The sequence below is a fragment of the Oncorhynchus keta genome, chromosome 10 (assembly GCF_023373465.1).
Source record: "Oncorhynchus keta strain PuntledgeMale-10-30-2019 chromosome 10, Oket_V2, whole genome shotgun sequence".
Taxonomy (NCBI): Eukaryota; Metazoa; Chordata; class Actinopteri; order Salmoniformes; family Salmonidae; genus Oncorhynchus; species Oncorhynchus keta.
This window is the reverse complement of record NC_068430.1, coordinates 19,211,381-19,235,300: the sequence shown is the minus strand read 5'-3', so window position 1 is coordinate 19,235,300 and position 23,920 is coordinate 19,211,381. Positions and strand designations below refer to the sequence as shown.

Here is a 23,920-nt window from a genome sequence, read left to right as displayed (position 1 = left end):
ACACTCAGACGTTTATAAAACTGGTTAAATCACGGCTGTGACTATAACAGAACGTGCGTTTCATCGAAAAGTGCAGGAATATCTGATCACTGAAAATGGAAAAAAATATCTATCCGCGACTTCAAGGAATTGTTCAAAGTGAATCGAATTAAATGAGGCCGAGGTTGCAGTGCCTACAGCTTCCACACGTTGTCTAGAGTCTTGTCATTTGATTCGCAATTGATTCTTGGTCTAACCGAATCAAGTGAATCGATTCCCTCCGGTCTCCGACCGGATGTTTTGGTCGAGCTCTCTCCAAGACATTTTTTCGAAACAGACACCTATAGAATTGACATCGCCTCCTGATGAATTTTATCGCTTATTAACGTGTACTAATACCTAAAGTTGCATTACAAAAGTATTTCGAAGTGTTTTGTGAAAGTTTATCGTCGACTTTTTGAATTTTAAAAAATGACGTTACGTTATGAAACGCTATTTTTTTCTGTTTATCACACAGTCTTCATAGATCGATATCTAGGCTATATATGGACCAATTTAATCGAAAAAAAAGACCCAATAGTGATTATGGGACATCTAGGAGTGCCAACAAAGAAGATGGTCAAAGGTAATGAATGTTTTATATTTTATTTGTGTGGTTTGTGTAGCGACGACTATGCTAATTATTTTGTTTACGTCCCCTGCGGGTCTTTTGGGGTGTTACATGCTATCAGATAATAGCTTCTCATGCTTTCGCCGAAAAGCATTTTAAAAATCTGACTTGTTGCCTGGATTCACAACGAGTGTAGCTTTAATTCAATACCCTGCATGTGTATTTTAATGAACGTTTGAGTTTTAACTAATACTATTAGCATTTAGCGTAGCGCATTTGCATTTCCAGAGCTCTAGATGGGACGCCTGCGTGCCAGGTAGGACCAAGAGGTTAAACATCAACTATCTGAGCAGCTAACCAATCGCTGCAGCTGTACATAGTCCATGTGTAAATAGCCCAGCCAATCTACCTACCTCATCCCCATACTGTTTTCATTTTATTTACTTTTCTGCTCTTTTGCACACATGTATTTCTACTTGCACATCATCATCTGCTCATTTATCACTCCAGTATTGACTTGTTGATGCTACCCATCCCGGTAGCGGGATAATTGTCATCAGCAACTGCTGAATAGCATAGTGCCACAGTCAAATAATATTACAAAAAAACATTTATATTCATGAAATCACAAGTGCAAAATATAGGAAGTTTAGCCTTTTGTTAATCCACCTGTCATCTCAGAATTTGAAATGATGCTTTACAGCTAAAGCAATCCAAGCGTTTGTGTAAGTTTATCGATAGCACAACATAACATTATGTACACTAAGCATTAGGTAGCTAGGTCACAGAAATCAGAAAAGCAATCAAAAAAATTGTTTACCTTTGATGATCTTCGGATGTTTTCACTCACGAGACTCCCAGTTACACAACAAATGTTCCTTTTGTTCCATAAAGATTATTTTTATACCCAAAATACCAACGTTTGTTTGTCGGGTTATGTTCAGAAATCCACAGGAAAGAGCAGCGTAGATCAGTTGGTAGAGCATGGCGCTTCTAATGCAAGGGTAGTGGGTTTGATTCCTGGGACCATCCATACGTAAAATGTATGCACGCATGACTAAGTCGCTTTGGATAAAAGCGTTTGCTAAATTGCAAAGTCCATTATTCAATTCCAAGGAAAGTTTAACTGAGTAGGGTTGCGATCACACACACTTCAATAGCAATCTCAAATGTGCAGAGTCATTCATCTGTACAAGTTGAAAATAGCATGAAAGATAAACAAGATATCCCAGAAAGTTTTTTTGTTTGTTTTTCCTCTAGGGTATAGAATAAATGAGTTTGAAAAATCACTTTGAATTCTACATTCCATTTGAGTTGGGATAAGTTACAATTGATTATGTGATCCAGGTTTTAAAATCACTTTGCTGGGAACGTATTGCCTAAGGATCAGGTTAAGCCTCCAATTTGAGGAACATCTTTTCATTTGCCCCCAGATTTGTCTCTAATTGAAGGAAATAGTTCAGAATGAAAAACAAACAGAGGCCAATCACGCACGGCTTTATTCTGCAGACATCTGTGTGCAATAAGTTTCATTTGAGGTTGCTAGCTGGAATGATTGCTTTGAGGGCTAACAAATACGGTGTTATGAATAAACATATTGTGAACCCCCCGAATAACTTCTGTATATAATACTTAATCAAAGATTTTAATGGGATACAGAAGAGCGGTACCTTTCCAGTTATTCATAGATATCTCTGATAAGGAAAAAACATACCTCCAGAATGCATGGGTGGTCCACATAGCAAAACCACTCCTTGGCTCTCTCGGACATTCACAGCACTCCGTGCAGTTTGGGTCTTGAAGTTATCTAGGTCTAATCAACACAAAAATCAAGCTTTAGTGTTACTACAGAATGGATGAATATGCATAATAAAGCATAATGGACAGTAAGCACTAACATGAGTATGCCTAAATACAGCTGACAACTCAATCAGTATCAGCCAATGTGTTTCCCACTGTGGTTTGAGTTTCACCAATACATGCATCCATTCATTATATTGGTTTCTTCAAAGCTCTAAAATCCATGTGGTGCAGGAAACCATTCACAGGTACAGTGATTGATTGCTTTAGAACACACCCAATGCTATACAATACTTTGAAAGGCAACTGTAACATTGAACATTATTGATGGACTTGAGTATGTGATGTATACCTCACAACACACCGTGGTTATGATAGCAGCAGGAGATTAACTTGCAAAGGGATAATAGAGAGAGGAGGAAACTTGGAAGAACTTAACAAAACACAGAGCACATGACGAAAAACAGGATTCAGTGCCAAGAGCAATAACCAACATCATTATTAAATGCAGTGTAATCTTGCACTTAGCTTCCCCATTGATACTCTGGGCGGCATTCATCCCTGCAAATGAAAGGGGAAAAAGCTGACAGACTGAGCTTGTACCTGGGATGATGAAACGTTACTGTTTCAGTGAGTGATGGGCAAACCACTGTACCCCTGTGCCTAATGACTCCGCACCCTTGGGCTGGCAGCCCTGCAGTCAGGCCCCGAACACAAACAAAAGAAAGTCAATGTGACCGTTAAGACAAATTGGGAAAAGAGAAGGATTATAGAGGGGAGTGGGAGAGCGAAGGGAAGATTAATGAGCCAGTCTCTGATGACCGTGGTGAAATCCAACACGGCCAAGTCATAGCAGGATTCTGTCCAGGCCACGCGGTGGGTGGCCATCTTCCAACAGAGCAGTGGAGAATTAGAACTCTCAGCCAAGGTGCTGATTCTAAAGCAGGAGGAGGTAGGCTAGCTAGGCTATCTACAGACAGGTGGTGCAGGCTGGTTGGAAAGCATAATCACACAGCTGCAGCTGATCATGACGGTAATATTAATTTCTAACAGTGGGGGTTGGTACTGAAATGTAGTAATCAGTTAAGGTAGGGAGAGGAGGCCCTCCTATTCTCCTCACACAGAAAGTCACAGCAGGGACTGGTGCTAAAATGCAGCACTCTGCAGGCTGGCTCTACCCTGTCTGTAGTAGAATGAGTGCTTCCTCTAGGCTAATATGTCTCCTCTGCACAGACTCCAACTCTGAGAGCCAACAAGAATGTGTCGGGAGGGAATCCAGAAAAATATATATAGATAGGTATCTTATCCAACGTATCCAGTTGTGTTACAGTTGTTCAAAAATTCAATGTAAATAGGATGAAGTTGATGGCCATAACACATCACAAAAAAAGAAACACATCGTCAAAATGACGGTTGAATGGTGGAGACAGGAAATGGAGGAAGCAAGCCATCCCGTGGTCCTTCTGTAGCACAGTTGGTAGAGCATGGCGCTTGTAACGCCAGGGTAGTGGGTTCGATTCCCGGGACCACCCATACGTAGAATGTATGCACACATGACTGTAAGTCACTTTGGATAAAAGCGTCTGCTAAATGGCATATATTATATTATTATTGTCTATGGCAGCTTCTTCATTACAAGGAAAAGCTAGCAGCCTATGCAGCAACCTTCATGTATTGCCAATACCTCCTCTGTGCATTCCCCTACTAGACAATAAATATCAAGCAGCTTCCCTCCTCACCTAGGACCCACAAGTGAGATTCATTATCCAGCCCATGAGGGTAAAGGCAGTCAATCTCTTAAGGGGAAGGAAAGGCTCTCTATCTCTAGGACATGATCAATAGTGAGACGGCATGATCAGTGAGAGGGGAGAGGTGTCTCTACACTGTCTGTCTGTTGGCTCTCTATATGGTAGAGAATCATGCCAAAGCTTCATATTCATATAAATGATTGTGTCTGGTTTGCAAAGTCTTAAGCTTTATTTGTGTTGTTTTCCTTTCAAGTCCAGAACGCAGACGCTGGCATAGATTTGCAAAGTATCAGTCAATAACGAGTGAGCTCAGATGCTGTCAAACCTGGAAACACAGCGACAAATGAGAATCAATGGAGTCAGAAGCTGCCTTACCCATTTTGTTGCATCTGACATTTCATTCAATTAACCCTTAAAAAGATATACTTGAAGAACACCAAAAAAGAAATCAGAATGCTAAGGCCACAGCAACAATACTCACACAGAAACACACAGATGTGTTAAAAATAGCCCAATCACTTACATGCAAATTGTAGAGTGGCTCGGCAGCTGAGGATGATCCCCCATGTGTTGAAGGCAGTGCACTGGTATATCCCTGTGTCTTGGTCCCTGTCCAGACTGTTAATGATCAGGTTGCCTCCAGACATGTGACGCCGGTAGTCACTCCCCAGATCAATGAGTGTTCCGTTAAGTGACCATCTGGAAAGACGCAAACACAATCAGCAGTCGGGCCTCTGGAGATGCACACACACAAACATGTATCATATCAATCGATTTGATGGGTGCAGGTGACCATTATTCTGTGAACACCACGAGATAGGAAATATCAAAACATTAGTTTGAATCTTTATGATTCCCTCATGATAAAGACAATTGAATCAAATGAAAGATATTGGATATAATCACCCTGTAATTGTTGGTGTTTTTAGCATGAGATTTTTCATAGTGTATTGGGTTAGCCTAGCTAGCTGCCTTGGCATTTCAAAGACTGGCCTAATTGTTTCTATTGTACATAATTGAATTATGGGAAAAATGTACTTCACATCTCACATTAATGATATAAAATAATTATGATATAAAATTATGTAAAATATATTCTTTGTTTTGAGTCATAGCTCAAAACAAATAATATTTTCAAGTTGTCCAAAAACACCAATCACCAGCTAAGATAAATACAGGGATATACACTGAGTGAGGTCAAATAAAGTAAAATATAAAATGTTTTGGATGGTTTAGTACTAATGATTTGCTGCAATAAACAATTTACAAATAGGAAAACTAATTTTTGTTTTTCCAAAGTGAGACAGAAACCTAAAAACGAAAAAGGAAAATGAACGAAGCTGAGCGGCATGACAAGTATGGATTATTTTCCACTTAAGAAAGCAAGTAATTGTGAATGATTAGGATGAGACTTTGAGCCAGCTAGCTTGAACAATGCCATTCTGGTACAGTGAAATGACAATTCCAATGATGAGCAAAAAAATCTATATTGTTTTCCCCCTTTTCTGTAAACTAACGAGCAGAGAAAATGATTCTTCACACAGCCTTAAAACCAGCCATGACTCTCCCCAGACTCCCGCCTGACAGACTACAAAAGATATAGCTGTCTTTCATGTTGTTGACTGCATTATTCATCTATCACAGTGTGGTTTTCACTTAATCAGACATATTTTGTCATCATTCCAGATACCAAAATTATTTTCAAAATGTTTGAAGTTACAGTGTGTGATGAAGCCTATGTTTCGTGGGCGCACAAATATGAATGCAAAAAACTAGGGAGTTTGATGACTTATTGAATCTCAATTGCTTTAAAAAAAAATGCTTGTTTCTACATGTTCCAAACTGCTCTGTTGATACAGTATGATACATCATGTTACCATAGGTATACAGTCTATAGAAGGAGGATCTCACGTGTAATCTCGTCCTAATATTTATATATTTCTTAATTCCATTCTTTTACTTTTAGATTTGTGTGTATTGTTGTAAATTGATACTACTGCACTGTTGGAGCTAGGAACCCAAGCATTTTGCTACACCTTCAATAACATCTACTAAATATGTGTATGTGACCAATAAGATTTGATTTGATTTATAATAAAGTGGAGAGGGGGAGAGGGGGAGGTGGTCTGGTGGCTAATTATATTCGCAGCCACCCCAGAATATCTGAAGTTAATGGGAGAGGACAGTAGGCAGGCTGAGCAGATCAGACACCCCTGGAGCAGATGGCTGAGCTCTGCCTCTGCTGGGTGTGATGGTGTCTATGCACGACACAGCCAGTCACATTGCCAGCCACCCAATCTAGCAGCAGTAGCAGCAACACCTTAAACTGCAAGCCTGAACAGTGGGACAAGTTGTCAGAGAGACCCCTCACCTGCCACCACTAAATAGCCACCAGAAAAGGCCTGGTATGAAACCCCCCTGAGGGTGAAGGCTAGGTGACAGAGCATGAAACTCCTGTCACATATAGAGCACCCATTCCATGAGAGTAAGAGTTAAGAACAAGGATATAGACCACAGTGCTGCAGCTAGTGTAATTTCACTACAAAACCAGCAGATGTGGAGTTATTTAACCTGAACCAATATAATTGAAATCACACAAATTACCAAGCAGTCATCACACTGAGATGTTATTATCACTCCACCACTTAAACCCCATGCGGACATAACTATCCTTTGCCATCCACTATCCAAAACATGAATTATCCATGTTAGCATAGTCATATTGTATTTGAGTCGTCACCATCATCATCATATGCAGTGATGTGTATCTCTCTAACAGTCAGTAAAATGGTTCTCATCACCTGTGAGGTTGTGAGCAAAACCTCAACTATAGCAAAAACATTAAATTAGACATATTTTTACTGTGAGAGTATAAGATTATTGCAAGCAGCATGCTGTGTATAGAAGTCTGACCTGTATAGAAGTCTGTGCCCTCAAACCTGTTGCCAGCTCCGGACTAATGAGGACTAGGGTTGCAAAGGGTAGGAAACTTTTTGGTAAATTTCCAGAATTCTTCCATGGGAAGTTAAACCCTGGAATTTGGGGTATTTTGCTTAAATTCATCAAAAAAGTTAGCTTATAACAGTGAACCTTTTTTGTTGGGATACACATAAGGCAATTCTAGATCTTGTGGCATATTTTGGTTAAACTATCCACAATTCAAAGGAATTGCAACCCTCTGCAAGGCACAATGAGTTCTTCCATCACATGTGCAGTGAACTCTTTCATCACATGTACAGCAGATTCTCAAGATCTTGCACAATAATGAGATGCTATTGAGCCCACACTACTACACTGTCTGAGCCAAGGACTACATGCTTTCTGGTAAGTTCACAACAAGCAACCTCTGACAAAAGTCCCTCTACTTCTCTTCGAGGTGAAAATGATGAATCAGACACCTTATCGATAGCAACAGCTCATCGTCCTGCTGCAATCAGATTTGTTTTTACTCAATGTAGGAACGTAGTCTGAGAAATGCTGATGAATGTCTTGTTCAAGCTGTGTATGCAACTGGTTCACAGATTCAGAGTTCAAGTGAAGGTCAAGCAAATCATAGCGGTCAAGGTCAAGCAAATCATCTCTGATAGGTGGTCGAATGTTCGTTGGCAAGGAATAACTAACTACATCATCTCCACCCCGCAACCTGTATTATACACGAGCACAGACACAAGGGACAGACACATCATTCTCTACATTGCATATGAGCTGAAGGCAGTCATCAATGACCTTGGACCCAGAAGGTATTTGCACTGGTGAATGACAATGCTGTGAACATGAAGGCTACTTGGTCGAAAGTGGAGGAGTTATACCTCACATCACACCCATTGGCTGTGCTGCTCATGCATTGAATCTACTCCTCAAGGACATCATGGCACTGACAGAATGAATACACTCTACAAGAGAGCCAAGGAAATGGTTACGTATGTGAAGAGTCATCAAGTTATAGCTACAATCTACCTCATCAAGCAAAGTGAGAATAATAAGAGCAGCACATTGAAGCTGTCCAGTAACACCCATTGGGATGGTGTTGTCATCATGTTTGAGAGGCTCCTGGAGGGGAAGGAGTCCCTCCAAGAAATGGCCATATCACAGTCTGCCGATATGGACTCCCCCATCAAGAGGATCAGCCTGAAAATCCTGAAACCTATAGCCGAAGAGGATGGCTGACGTTTTACATGCCCGTAATAAATTGTGATATTATGTTCATTTTTTTTGCGTTGTTTGTAACTTGTCTTTTTACTTATTTTGTACATAACGTTGCTGCTACCATCTATTATGACCAAATATAACTTCTGGACATCAGAACTGGGATTACTCACCACGGACTGGAAGAATATTTTTCCTCAAATCAAATCAAAGTTTATTTGTCACGTGCGCCGGATACAACAGGTGTAAACCTTAGAGTGAAATGCTTACTTACAGGCTCTAACCAATGGTGCCAAAAAAAAAGGTATGTGTGTGTGTGTGTGTGTGTGTGTGTGTGTGTGTGTGTGTGTGTGTATACAGGCCTGTACAGCTGGAGGAGGTGATAAAGAAATAAAACAACAGTAGAAAGACATTTGAAAAAAGAGTAGCAAAGCTATATACAGACACCTGTTAGTCAGGCTTATTGAGGTAGTATGTACATGTAGGTATTGTTAAAGTGACTGTGCAAATATGATGAACAGAGAGTACCAGAAGTGTAAAAAGAGGGGTTGGTGGGTGGTGGGACACAATGCAAATAGTCTGGGTAAAACTGTTGAGAAGCCTTTTTGTCCTAGACTTTAGGGCCTTCCTCTGACACTGCCTGGTTTAGAGGTCCTGGATGCCAGGCAGCTTTGCCCCAGTGATGTACTGGGCCGTACGCACTACCCTCTGAAGTTCCTTGCGGTCGGAAGCCAAGCAATTGCCGTACCAGGCAGTGATGCAACCGGTCAGGATGCTCTCAATGTTGCAGCTGTAGAACGTTTTGAAGATCTCAGGACCCATGCCAAATCTTTTTAGTTTTCTGAGGGGGAATAGGCTTTGTCGTGCCCTCTTCACGACTGTCTTGGTGTGTTTGCACCAATCTAGTTTGTTGTTGATATGGACACCAAGGTACTTGAAGCTCTCAACCTGCTCCACTACAGCCCCATCGATGAGAATGGGGACGTGCTCGGGGCTCCTTTTCCTGTAGTCCACAATCATCTCCTTAGTCTTGGTTACATTGAGAGATAGGTTGTTATTCTGGAACCACCCGGCTAGGTCTCTGACCTCCTCCCTATAGGCTGTCTCGTTGTTGTCGGTGATCAAGCCTACCACTGTTGTGTCGTCAGCAAACTTAATGATGGTGTTGGAGTCGTGCCTGGCCATGCAGTCGTGGGTGAACAGGGAGTACAGGAGGGGACTGAGCACGCACCCCTGGGGAGCTCCAGTGTTGAGGATCAGCGTGACAGATGTGTTGCTACCTACCCTCACCACCTGGGGGCGGCCTGTCAGGAAGTCCAGGATCCAGTTGCAGAGGGAGGTGTTTAGTCCCAGGATCCTTAGCTTGGTGATGAGCTTTGAGGGTACTATGGTGTTGAACGCTGAGCTGCAGTCAATGAACAGCATTCTCACATAGGTGTGTATAATAATTAATAATACTTACATAGAACTGATTTGATAAATTAACAGTCTTCAAAGACACAACAACCTACACCACTTTTAACAGCACATTACTCAACACTAGTGAGACTCATGTCACCTACGGTAGGCCGACAGTATATCTGTCACACCTTGGTCTTAGTATTTTGTGTTTTCTTTATATATTTGGTCAGGCCAGCGTGTGACATGGGTTATTGTGGTGTGTTTTTTGTCTTGGGGTTTTGTGGGGCGTCGACGTAGTCTGCGTGAGGCGGTTCTCAATCAGAGTCAGGTGATTCTCGTTGTCTCTGATTGGGAACCATATGTAGGCAGCCATATTTTGAGTGTTTTCGTGGGTGATTGTTCCTTTCTCTGTGTTAGTTGTCACCAGACAGGCTGTATAGGTTTTCACGTACCAAGCGGCAGTAGGACCCAAAAGCATAATCAGTGCTCTAACTCCCCCTTGCGCTGGTCTGGAGAAATTAAGTGGTGATGAAGGGTACCGTACTAAACCTCAAATGACCTATAAGTCCCCCGGCGTAAGCTCACAACTTTTAAAGGAGGAACCACTGTACCTACAGTTTCAAGCAGACCACCACAGTCCCTGTGCCCAAGAAAGCGAAGGTAACCTGCCTAAATGATGACCGTAGCACTCATGTCGGTAGCCATTAAGCCATTAAGTGCTTTGAAAGCTGGTCATGGCTCACATCAACAGCATCCTCCAGGATACCCTAGACTCACTCCAATTCACATACCGCCCCAACAGATCCACAGATGACGCAATCCCAATCGCACTCCACACTGCCCTTTCCCACCTGACAAAAGGAACACCTATGTGAGAATGCTGTTCATTGACTACAGCTCAGCGTTCAACACCATAGTGCCCACAAAGCTCATCACTAAGCCTGGGACTAGGACCATGGGACTAACACCTCCCTCTGCAACTGGATCCTGGACTTCCTGACGGGCCGTCCCAGGTGGTAAGGGTAGGCAACAACACGTCTGTCATGCTGATCCTCAACACTGGGGCACCTCAGGGGTGTGTACTTAGTCTCTTACTGTACTACCTGTTCACTCATGACTTAACGGCCAGACACGACTCCATCACCATCATTCAATTTGTCAATCACACAACAGTGGTAGGCTTGATCACCGACAACAACGAGACAGCCCATAGGGAAGAGATCAGAGACCTAGCCCTGTGGTGCTAGGACAACCACCTCTCCCTCAACTTGATCAAGACAAAGGACATAATTGTGGACTACAGGAAAAAGAGGACTGAGCACGCCCCCATTCTCATCGACGGGGCTGCAGTGGAGCAGGTCGAGAGCTTCAAGTACCTTGGTGTCCACATCACCAACAAACTAACATGGTCCAAGCACACCAAGACAGTCGTGAAAAGGGCACGACAAAACCCATTCCCCCTCAGGAGACTGAACATATTTTTCCATGGGTCCTCAGATCCTCAAAAGGTTCTACAGGTGCACCATCGAGAGCACCCTGACTGGTTGCATCACTGCCTGTTACGGCAACTGCTCGGCCTCCGACCACGAGGCACTACAGAGGGTAGTACAAACGGCCCAGTACATCCCATCACTGGGGCCAAGCTTCCTGCCTTCCAGGACCTCTATACCAGGCGGTGTCAGAGGAAGGCCCTACAAATGGTCAGACTCCTGTCAGACTCCTGTCAGACTCCTGAACCTCTAATCGAATGGTTACCCAGACTATTTGCATTGCCCTGCCACCCTCTCCCTCTCCCCCTCTTTTACACCGCTGGTACTCTCTGTTGTTGTCATCTGTGCATAGACACTTTAATAACTCTACCTACATGTACATCATACCTCAACTAACCGGTGCCCCCGCACATTGACTCTGTACCGGTACCCCTCATATATAGTCTCGCTATTGTTATTTTACTGCTGCTCTTTAATGACTTTTATTTCTAATTCTTATCCGTATTTTTAAAACTGCATTGTTGATTCGAGGCCCGTAAGTAAGCATTTCACTGTAAGGTCTATGCCGGTTGTATTCAGCGCATGTGACTAATAACATTTGATTTGATGAACTCTGGTTGACCTTAAGGTTTACATCAATGTTGCATGAGGCCTCTTCATCAAATACTGGCAGGGAATGAAGCCACGCTCAGGGCTGTCTCCAGCTGCAGACCTCACCTGGTTTCCCCTGAGGCCACACACACAGGCAAAAGTAGGCCCACACACTCACAAGCACACTCACACACACATACACTACATGACCGAAAGTATGTGAACTAGACACCTGCTCGTCTAACATGTCATTCCAAAATCATGGGCATTAATGTGGAGATGGTTCCCCCCTGCGCTTCTATAACAGCCTTGACTCTTCTGGGAAGGCTTTCCAATTGATGTTGGAACATGGCTGCAGAGACTTGCTTCCATTATTCGCATAAGTGAGGTTGGGCACTGATGTTGGGCGATTAGGCCATGCTCGCAGTCGGTGTTCCAATTCATCCCAAAGGTGTTTGATGGGGTTGAGGTCAGGGCTCTGTGCAGGCCAGTCAAGTTCTTCCACACCGATCTTGACAAACCATTTCTGTATGGACCTTGCTTTGTGCATGGGGGTATTGTCATGCTTAAACAGGAAAGGGACTTCCCCAAACTGTTGCCACAAATTGGAAGCACAGAATCATCTAGAATGTCATTGTATGCTGTAGCATTAAGATTTCCCTTCACTGTGTTTCCCTTCACTATGTAGGGTGGTGTGGAGTGACATGTTGGGTGGAGTGACATGTTGGGTGGTGTGGAGTGACATGTTGGGTGGAGTGGAGAGACATGTGGGGCGGAGTGGAGTGACATGTGGGTGGAATAGAGTGGCATGTGGTTTTGTGTGATATGTGGGGTGGTGTGGAGTGAAATGTGAGGTTGGGTGGAGTGACATGAGGTGTGAAGTGGAGTTACACGTGGAGTGGAGTGGAGTTGCATGTGGAATGGAGTGGGGTGGAGTGAAGTGTGGGGTTGGGTTGGGTGGAGTGACATTTGGGGTTGGGTAGAGTGACATGTGGGGTGGGGTGGAGTGACATGTAGAGTGGGGTGGAGTGACATGAGGTGTGGAGTGGAGTTACATGTGGAGTGGAGTGGAGTTGCATGTGGAATGGAGTGGGGTGGAGTGAAGTGTGGGGTTGGGTGGAGTGACATGTGGGGTTGGGTAGAGTGACATGTGGAGTGGGGTTACATGTGGGGTGGAGTGGAGTGACATGTGGAGTGGAGTGAAGTGACATGTGGAGTGGAGTGACATGTGGAGTGGAGTGACATGTGGAGTGGAGTGACATGTGGAGTGGAGTGACATGTGGGGTTGGGTAGAGTGACATGTGGAGTGGAGTGACATGTGGAGTGGAGTGACATGTGGAGTGGAGTGACATGTGGAGTGGAGTGACATGTGGGGTTGGGTAGAGTGACATGTGGAGTGGGGTTACATGTGGGGTGGGGTTGTGTGGAGTGACATGTGGGGTGGGGTTGTGTGGAGTGACATGTGGGGTGGGGTTGTGTGGAGTGACATGTGGGGTGGGGTTGTGTGGGGTGGGGTTGTGTGGAGTGACATGTGGGGTGGGGTTGTGTGGGGTGGGGTTGTGTGGAGTGACATGTGGGGTGGAGTGACATGTGGGGTGGAGTGACATGTGGGGTGGAGTGACATGTGGGGTGGAGTGACGTGGTGTGGTGTGACATGTTGGGTGGGGTGGAGTGGAGTTGTGTGACATGAGGGGTGGAGTGAAGTGACATGTTGGGTGGTATGACATGTGGGGTGGTGTGAAGTGACATGTTGGGTGGTATGACATGTGGGGTGGTGTGAAGTGACATGTTGGGTGGTATGACATGTGGGGTGGTGTGAAGTGACATGTTGGGTGGTATGACATGTGGGGTGGTGTGAAGTGACATGTTGGGTGGTATGACATGTGGGGTGGTGTGAAGTGACATGTTGGGTGGTATGACATGTGGGGTGGTGTGAAGTGACATGTTGGGTGGTATGACATGTGGGGTGGTGTGGTGTGGGGTGGGGTTGTGTGGAGTGACATGTGGGGTGGGGTTGTGTGGGGGGGAGTTGTGTGGAGTGACATGTGGTGTGGTGTGGTGTGGGGGGGAGTTGTGTGGAGTGACATGTGGGGTGGGGTTGTGTAGGGTGGGGTTGTGTGGAGTGACATGTGGGGTGGGGTTGTGTGGGGGGAGTTGTGTGGAGTGACATGTGGGGTGGGGTTGTGTGGAGTGACATGTGGGGTGGGGTTGTCTGGGGTGGGTTGTGTGGAGTGACATGTGGGGTGGGGTTGTGTGGAGTGAAATGTGGGCTGGGGTTGTGTGGAGTGACATGTGGGGTGGGGTTGTGTGGAGTACATGTTGGGTGAGGTGGAGTGGAGTTGTGTGACATGAGGGGTGGAGTGGAGTGATGTGGGTTGGAGTGGTATGACATGTTGGGTGGTGTGAAGTAACATGTTGGGTGGTATGCCATGTGGGGTGGAGTGAAGTGACATGTTGGGTGGTATGACATGTGGGGTGGTGTGAAGTGACATGTTGGGTGGAGTGACATATTGGGTGGAGTGACATGTGGGGTGGTTTGGAGTGACGTGGGGTGGTGTGGTGTGGAGTGACGTGTGGTGTGGTGTGGAGTGACGTGTGGGGTGGTGTGGAGTGACGTGTGGGGTGGTGTGGTGTGGAGTGATGTGTGGGGTGGTGTGGAGTGACGTGTGGGATGGTGTGGTGTGGAGTGACGTGTGGGGTGGTGTGGAGTGACGTGTGGGGTGGTGTGGAGTGATGTGGTGTGGTGTGGAGTGACGTGTGGTGTGGTGTGACATGTGGGGTGGAGTGACGTGGTGTGGTGTGACATGTTGGGTGGGGTGGAGTGGAGTTGTGTGACATGAGGGGTGGAGTGAAGTGACATGTTGGGTGGTATGACATGTGGGGTGGTGTGAAGTGACATGTTGGGTGGTATGACATGTGGGGTGGTGTGGTGTGGGGTGGGGTTGTGTGGAGTGACATGTGGGGTGGGGTTGTGTGGGGGAGTTGTGTGGAGTGACATGTGGGGTGGGGTTGTCTGGGGTGGGTTGTGTGGAGTGACATGTGGGGTGGGGTTGTGTGGGGTGGGGTTGTGTGGAGTGACATGTGGGGTGGGGTTGTGTGGAGTGAAATGTGGGCTGGGGTTGTGTGGAGTGACATGTGGGGTGGGGTTGTGTGGGGTGGGGTTGTGTGGAGTGACATGTGGGGTGAGTTTGTGTGGAGTGACATGTGGGGTGGAGTGACGTGGTGTGGTGTGACATGTTGGGTGAGGTGGAGTGGAGTTGTGTGACATGAGGGGTGGAGTGGAGTGATGTGGGTTGGAGTGGTATGACATGTGGGGTGGTGTGAAGTAACATGTTGGGTGGTATGCCATGTGGGGTGGTGTGAAGTGACATGTTGGGTGGTATGACATGTGGGGTGGTGTGAAGTGACATGTTGGGTGGAGTGACATATTGGGTGGAGTGACATGTGGGGTGGTGTGGAGTGACATGTGGGGTGGTGTGGAGTGACGTGGGGTGGTGTGGTGTGGAGTGACGTGTGGTGTGGTGTGGAGTGACGTGTGGGGTGGTGTGGAGTGACGTGTGGGGTGGTGTGGTGTGGAGTGATGTGTGGGGTGGTGTGGAGTGACGTGTGGGGTGGTGTGGAGTGACGTGTGGGGTGGTGTGGTGTGGAGTGACGTGTGGGGTGGTGTGGAGTGACGTGTGGGGTGGTGTAGAGTGATGTGGTGTGGTGTGGAGTGACGTGTGGTGTGGTGTGGATTGACGTGTGGGGTAGAGTGGTGTCGTGTGACGTTGTGGGGTTGGGCGGGGTGAGACTGGTAATGAAATATACAAAATAAAGACTGTACTAAAGAGCATCACTTTAATGGTAAAAAAATGAATTGGGAAATTAAAAAAAAAAACAGACAAAATATCAATCTTGTGATTCCAGTATTATTTGACAAGAAACTGAGTTATATTAGTTGATACGTTCCTGCAGAATCATGGAGGTCAAAGCTTGTCCATTTGCAGCTCTGAGGGACAGCTAGGGCAGTTCATTGGGGGTATTTGAGGTCTTGAGTATTTTGTGTTATGAAACGTAGGCCTATCGCTAAACATTATTGTTTTGCTTTTAATCATCAAGACAAAATTCCTTTCTTTGCCGGGGGGGACACAAGTCAAGAACAGTCAGTGTCAAACATACACTCTGGTGCAAACCAAATAAAGCCACAAATGATCCCTTCTCTTGCAGTGAGTCCAAGGTCTAAACGATGCAGGCTTGGGGGTTTGCTTCATTATTAATAAAGTGACTCACTTCTATTCTAAGACCTGTGCTCTGTATTCATTTTGTTTTATGACAAATAGCTTACGTAAAATGTGGGCTTGAAGTCCTGCTTTTCAATTGATTGACTTGGGTTCTGTCTATGTTCACAATGAAAGCGTGGACTGTCTTTCATTTGTCTTGGATTGGATTTCAGAACTGACATTAATCATGTGAAATAGCTCATTTAGACACACTTGGAGTAAGTTATTAGCCTGCATAAAAAACAATCATAATATGTTTTATTTCTTATGATGACTAATGTTTTATCCATCCAATATTAAACCAGCGATAACATATCGATGTTACTTTACTAATGCAGGAAACTTTTGAGCTGCACTTAAACATCTAGTCGAGTCTTTTACTCACAGCATGCAAGAGCTATTCCACTTCATGTGTCACAGTTGACTATGGCATAATTTAACAACATATTCATAACCACAATATATGCTTGTACCTGTGCAGAAACACTTAAGCCTGAATAGTCAGAGCAGTACTAAAAGTCACAATTGTTTAGCTTGATGGTGGGAACGCATCCACTCAATTTATTTTTCAAACAGTTCAAGTTGTAATGGTTCAGCTCATCCATGGATCGCTCAGCTTGCACAACAAGTATAATGATAACCCCTGCTGCTGCTCTAAGACCATGTTTTCAGCACAGACGCATTAGAGGAAATGTAAGCATTTAAGAAGGGAATGTCACTCACAAGGTTATTGCCTCTCTCAACTGCTTGCTGTGCATTTACATGATGCTGACCAAGCTACGAAACACAATCTACCACAAAACCAGTGCGGGTTGCCATTTACAGGCACACTCACCACCGGGGAATAACCGGAGGGATATTAGAGAATCTAGTCATTGAAATCTCCCTACATTACTAATGATTTCAGTGCAGCGCACATTAGCTTCAATCCAAGAGCAACCTAAATGAAATCTGTAATAAAGATAACTACACTCACATATCTGAAGTAGTTATAAGCTAATGGTTGGCGACTTCCCTTCTAAATCATAGCTAAACGCGTTCGTTATTTTAAAGTTTCTGTGGGTTTTGGAATGAGCATGCCCTATGAATCATTTTCTCTGTCTGGTTAACTGTCTGGCTTGGATGTTATGTTCTTCATGTTAAATGAATGCTAATGTCAGTTCCACACTGACTTGTGGAATTATAATGTAAATAGATGGAATCCATTACCTGTATTGTGGGGAGGGTTTCCCCTCTGCCTCACATGTAATGGTGGCTTCCTGGTCAGGGGAGTTGTTGGGGAGAATGAGGTCACTGGGCTCTGTTCTCCATCTTGGCCCTTGGAACAGGACATCTTGTGCATGAGCTGGAGAACATAAGAAACACAGGCTGTGATACTCAGGCGTTAAACAATTGGCTTTCGTCAATGTGTGACATTTCAGTCATCTAACATCTAAGGATAACAAATTAGTCTGAACAAACAGGTAGAGGTGAAAACTTGCAGATCCTGACACGCCAGCACTCACCAACAGAGGTGACAAAAATTGATGACACATTTGAAAACCATGTTTTTGATTACAAGATGGTAAGACACTGTACAAGAGCGACGGGGCCATTAAAATATTTGATTTTGACGAGAGATAAGGAAACCATTATTTTATGAAATAGTATGCTACTAACCCTGATGATTCTAATAGTTCATCCATGAAAAACCTTGTTGGCAGAACTAATTCAATGTTGGCACCACAAAAAAAGCATCTGAGCAGTGCAAAAACCATGGAGACTTTATGTGCCGTTGAAACGTCAGTCACATGCTTGCAGCCGTGTGAATCCATTTGGAAGCAAGACGATTTATGATAAGCAACAGATCTCTCCCGCTTTGTTAGTGTTACATCACTGTGCAAACCTCAAAATATGTTGGACGTTTTTATTTGTAATCTAAGACCTTATGTTTCGGATACTTGTGTTGATTGTTGAGACCCTTAAAGCCTAACACATTCAATGTTGTAATGCTGCATCATTCGGAAGAGTGCAGTCCATCAAAAGTGGCCCATCAATAACTCAACACTTTCAACTTTTTGGCCATCCGATTTCGATGTCTCCAAACCCTGCTGCATCAATCTCTCCTATAGGACAGTATACTTATTGAAGAACATTGGAATCCCAGTGTGCAGCGGCTCTTACATTTTCAAAAGTAAGGAACGGTTTCAACATGATTTAGACATGTAATACCTAGTGAGGTTGATTGATCTGAATATCCTCTGGACTTTTTCACATACAACCCCAGTGCTTGCAGTGTTGCCTTCCCCAGGAACCATTTGACTGAGGTCATAGATATTAAAGTCACATGCTAAGTTTGATGGTTATATTAGCTATGCTGATTTAGTCTACACCACCTTCCTTTGAGAAATAGCTGTGAATTAGCTATAAGCTATGTCAAAACTGTCACACCCTGACCATAGTTTGCTTTGTATGTTCTATGTTTTGTTTGGTCAGGGTGTGATCTGAGTGGGCAGTCTATGTTGGATGTCTTGTTGGTCTGTTTCTGTGTTTGGGCCTGATATGGTTCTCAATCAGAGGCAGGTGTTAGTCAATGTCTCTGATTGGGAACCATATTTAGGTAGCCTGTTTGGTGTTGGGTTTTGTGGGTGATTGTTCCTGTCTTTGTGTTTGTTACACCAGATAGGGCTGTTTTCGAGAAAGAGAAAGAGAGAAAGAGAGAGATTTTCATCCCAATCCCAGTTGACCACAGGGTCAGTGTGGCAAGTGGTTTGGGATGAAATACAGGCGTAGTTCCATCCCAAGGATTCTGATAAGGATCTCTGCTATCTCATACACAGGAATAGGAATGGAATCCCAGATGTCCCTGGAGGTGCAAATGCAGTAGGCTGCCCAAGAGATGGCTGAAGGGCAACAGGGGAAGTAGCCTAGCGTAAATGAAAAACTGCATTTTAATCAATTTAACCTTGTCTGTATAAAATATAACATGGTTGGTTGCAAATACTAGGCTTGGAATCTGCCTGCCATCCAAAGTAATGCAATACAGAATCTGTAGAATTGTGTAGTCAGTGCATAGAATGGTTCCTTTTAGTTCATAGCACGCTGTCAAGCCGAATACGGAGAATGCATATAGCACTTTAAGATGATGTAGGCAACACCATAAGCATGAGATCTCTTACATTTCCATATGAGACCAAATAGACAACATAGGGCACACACATCAGTGTCATACTGTCAACTTCAAACAGTGCCCCAATGAGCGGTATTGCAGTAAACCTGCCAAAAATGTATAACAGTTTCTCATTTGTAACAAAATGAGCAATAAGGCCTACTTACATTTTGCAAGTAACAACGTTAATATAAACATGAATCATTCCACTGATGGAAAATCATACAGGATTAGGAACTTGTAGAATGATAACTGTAAATACCTCTTCCTGAATAAAATGTGTAGTAGAACGTCTTACCGGCAAGGCAACCAATGATTGATAGCAGCAGAAGTCGTTTCCATAGTAACATCATCTTCAGTTGCCAAGGGCAAATACGACTCTCATCCAATTGCTTGTGAATGGAATGTTCTCCCTTGATTACGAGAATCTTAATCTAAGGGGAAAGTAATTATAGAAATAATTAAAATAAGACATTTTGAGCCAAATATGACAAGCATTCAACAACAGAACATGATTCCAGTATTGCAAAAGTTGCACTATTCATGTTCTTTATTCTTCAATAGTTTTTAGAAGACTTGAAGTAAATTAAATCCACTCACTAAGGACAACACATGCACATTACAACATTACTGTATGCAATGGTTGATTAATTACATTATTAATTATACTCTATGCCCTTTGATGACTACATGTACTGTAAAATACAAGTGTTGACAAATTGAGGGTAAGTAAGAAATATGTATAAAAAAAAGCAAATAGGCACGCATCACTTTTCAATACCAGATGGATACATAGCCAGCCATCATGGGGCGGCAGGGCAGCCTACTGGTTAGAGCGTTAGACTAATAACCGGAAGGTTGCAATTTCAAACCCCCGAGCTGACTAGGTACAAATCTGCCGTTCTGCCTCTGAACCCACTGTTCCTAGGCCGTCATTCTAAATTAGAATTTGTTCTTAACTGACTTGCCTAGTTAAATAAAAAGTCAAATAAAAGAAATCAATAAAAATATGTGACACTTTAAAATGTTCTCCATAATACCTGGTCTAGACAAACTCTATGGAAGATAATATGTATCAAACTTGGAAAAAGTGTGGATATGATTTAGCTGCAATGAATCAAAGCTTAAAAAAACAGTACCTATTCTATGGAACTACTGTTTATCTTGGACAAAGTAATGGAATAGTGACACAAATAATTGCTAAGTGGGCTTGTTTTTTCATGACTAAACCATCTCAGTGGATTTCTTGTGAATCTGAGCAACAAGCACAAATCTGCTAAACATCACAGGAAAGAGGGGGTTGGAAATGATTGACCTCAAAATTGACTTTCCTCCGCCGATTAATAGAAACTGGCAGACACCAGATACTAACATATAGCCTAATATGTGGCACATACTGTACAGCATACAATGAGATAAACTTACGCATTTGTGAATAAATACTATAGATAAATGTTCCTTTCAAAACACTACCGGTCTTCTGTATCTCCTTTGACTAGCAGAAAAAAAGTTTATTCTCTCAATATGCATCCCATTTTTGCAGAGGTGGGATATATATATATATTTTTTTTTTAATTGAACAATACGTTTATAGATTTTTATTTAACAAGACATATATAAGCAGAGATATTACATGGAAAAAATGATAGCAAAACCACACCAAAAGTTAACAGATACAAAAAAATGTCAATAAATAAATGATGAAACAACTAAGACAAAACAAAAGTGTTTACAGAAGCATGAAACCACCAAAATCACGTTTTACAGTGGTCTGATCCAATAGGATAGGACATAATTGGGACAAATTTCAGATGAAACACAGCGCCACAAGCCAAATCGGATATCTCTCACCACCACCCCACATGCAAAAAAACAAAACCTAACAGAACACCTTCTGTCCACTTTACAAAAATACGATCTCAACCTATTGTAATGATACGTTCAGCTCTATACAATATGCTAGAGTCTGGCTCAACTGAATCCTCTGTGCACAAACTGAACTCTTGGAAGGAATAGTACACTACCCAGAGTTCCCTTCATTAGCCAATATTTCACACACATCGCTCTGCTCAACAAAATCCAAAAATGGCCCCCAAATCTCTTCAAAAGTGTCTTGTTTACCTTTAACCGTATATGTTATCTTTTCCATAGTTAGGCAATACATTTCCCTAAGCCATTGGGCAATGCTAGGCCTGTTCACACTTCTCCAGGCAAGAGCTATCAAGCGTTTTGCTTGCAACAAGCACATATCTATAAGTGTTTGAACTTGATCCTTTAGATGATGACTGATTGGGTACAACCCCAGGATAAACACTTTGGGACGGAGAGGCAATTTTACTGACACTATTTGGGATATCATATGTGATACATCCTTCTAAAAATCTTGGATTTTCTCACAGTCCCACAGACAATGAAACAGTCCCTTTAGACTGATTATTTAACTTTAGCAGGGGTTACATATGTTCACAACCACCAATTGTACTGCAATAGTTTTAGCCGAGCATTCACAGTTTGTGTCTGAGCCTTAGTACATACATGTATACTACTCTATTCGTCCAAGTCTATGTCCTTCCAAATATCTTCCTTTCAAAAGTTTGGTGTGTGCGCAGAGGATTTGGTTGAGCATATTGTGTAGAGCTGACATTCTACCCTTACCATTCCATGGGTTGAGATCGTATTTTCTAAAGTGGACAGAAGGGGTTATGTTAGGTTTTGGATTTGGGCAGCTGTGAGGAAGCTCCTTTGCTGTAAATATTTAAAAAAATGTTTTCTAGGAATGTCATACTTTGTTATGAGTACTTCAAGTGACATAAAAATACCGTCTTTATACAGGTCTCAAACTTTCCTTAAAACCTGTTTGGGATAGGGGCAGCATTTTCACGTTCGGATGCAAAGCGTGCCCAGAATAAACTTTCTGCTACTCAGGCCCAGAAGCTAATATATGCAAATTATAAGTAGCATTGGACAGGAAACCGGCTGAAGTTTCTAAAACTGTTTGAATGATGTCTGTGAGTATAACAGAACTCATATGGCAGGTGAAAACCTGAGAAAAATCCAACCAGGAAGTGGGAAATCTGAGGTTTGTAGTTTTTCAACTCATTGCCTATCGAATATACAGTCATCCACTAGATGTCAACAGTCTTTAGAACATTGTTTGAGGCTTCTACTGTGAAGTGGGAGCGAATGAGAGCTGTTTCAACCATGAGCTGATCATGCGCGCACCCGTTAGAGTGACCTGCATTCCATTGCATTTCTAAAGACAAAGGAACTCTCCAGTTGGAACATTATCGAAGATTTATGTTAAAAACATCCTAAAGATTGATTCTATACATTGTTTGACATGTTTCTATGAACTGTAATATAACTTTTTGAACTTGTCGTCTGAACTTTCGCCTGGACTTGTTTACTAAGTGCGCTAACAAAAAGGAGGTATTTGGACATAAATGATGAATGTTATCGATCAAAACAAAAATCTATTGTGGAACTGGGATGCCTGGTAGTGCATTCTGATGAAGATTTTTTTAAATCAAACACAGCGGTTAAGGAGAAGTATATCTATAATTCTGTGCATAATACTTGTATCTTTTATCAAAGTTTATGATGAGTATTTCTGTAAATTGATGTGGCTCTTTGAAAATCCGCCGGATGTTTTCGACCATAATGCGCCAATGTAAACTGAGATTTTTGGATATAAATATGAACTTTATTGAACAAAACATACATGTAAGTCCTGAGTGCCATCTGATGAAGATCAAAGGTTATTGATTCATTTTCTCAATTTCTGTTTTTTGTGACTCCTCTCTTTGGCTGGAAAATGGCTGTATGTGTTTTCGTGACTAGGCTCTGAACTAACATAATTATATGGTGTGCTTTCACTGTAAAGCCTTTTTGAAATCTGACACGATGGGCAGATTAATAAACACTTGCTGGCCCATAGTTGGAAACCTGGATCAGCTCTCCCAGGAGGGAAACTGTGGTTTCACCAGATAGGACTAAAATGTGAGGCTGGATGGGCGGGCAGGCAGGTGCGGGCAACGATCGGTTGAAGAGCATCCATTAGTTTTACTTGCATTTAAGAGCAGTTGGAGGCCACGGAAGGAGAGTTGTATGGCATTAAAACTCGTCTGGATGTTAGTTAACACAGTGTCCAAAGAGGGGCCAGAAGTATAAAGAATGGTGTCGTTTGCGTGGAGGTGGATCAGAGACTCACTGGCAGCAAGAGCGACATGATTGATGTGTATAGAGAAGAGTGTCGGCCCAAGAATTGAACCCTGTGGCACCCCCATAGAGACTGCCAGAGGCCCGGACAACAGGCTGTCCGATTCGACACATTGAACTCTATCAGAGAAGCAGTTGGTGAACCATGCGAGGCAATCATTTGAGAAACCAAGGCTGTTGAGTCTGCTGATGAGGATGTGGTGATTGACAGAGTATGAAGCTTTCCAAGTTTTAGGAGCAGATTGATCAGAGCTCCTCTCAAAAAAGGGTGCAGGAGACCATGTTCATAAGATTCCTAAAACATATCCAGGAGGAGAGTGCACAGTTTGTTTTTAAATCTCTTGTAGATGTATGGGCCAGATGCCCTTCCCACCCTCATACTATCAATTGCATTGGAAATTTCCGACACAGTCAGCTCAGCATTAAAAATATCCTTAGATTCATCAGAAATGTTGGGAAACTCCAATCTATCTAAAAAAGCTAGCCTGGGTATCAGTTTCAGGAGGATACTCTGATGCATATCATTTTTC

General features: G+C 43.2%; 1 protein-coding gene across 1 annotated transcript in view; it reads right to left on the bottom strand.

The window, feature by feature from the left end:
• The window catches only part of LOC118388332 (contactin-3-like), a 75,781-nt gene that overhangs the window by 40,059 nt on the left and 11,802 nt on the right, over nt 1-23,920 (bottom strand). The window contains exons 2-5 of the mRNA XM_035777276.2: nt 19,471-19,606; nt 17,234-17,369; nt 4,661-4,836; nt 2,304-2,402 (exon numbers count right to left, since the gene is read on the bottom strand). Of these exons, the coding sequence (XP_035633169.1) occupies nt 2,304-2,402; nt 4,661-4,836; nt 17,234-17,369; nt 19,471-19,606 (547 nt within the window). The remainder of the gene's footprint in view (nt 1-2,303; nt 2,403-4,660; nt 4,837-17,233; nt 17,370-19,470; nt 19,607-23,920) is intronic.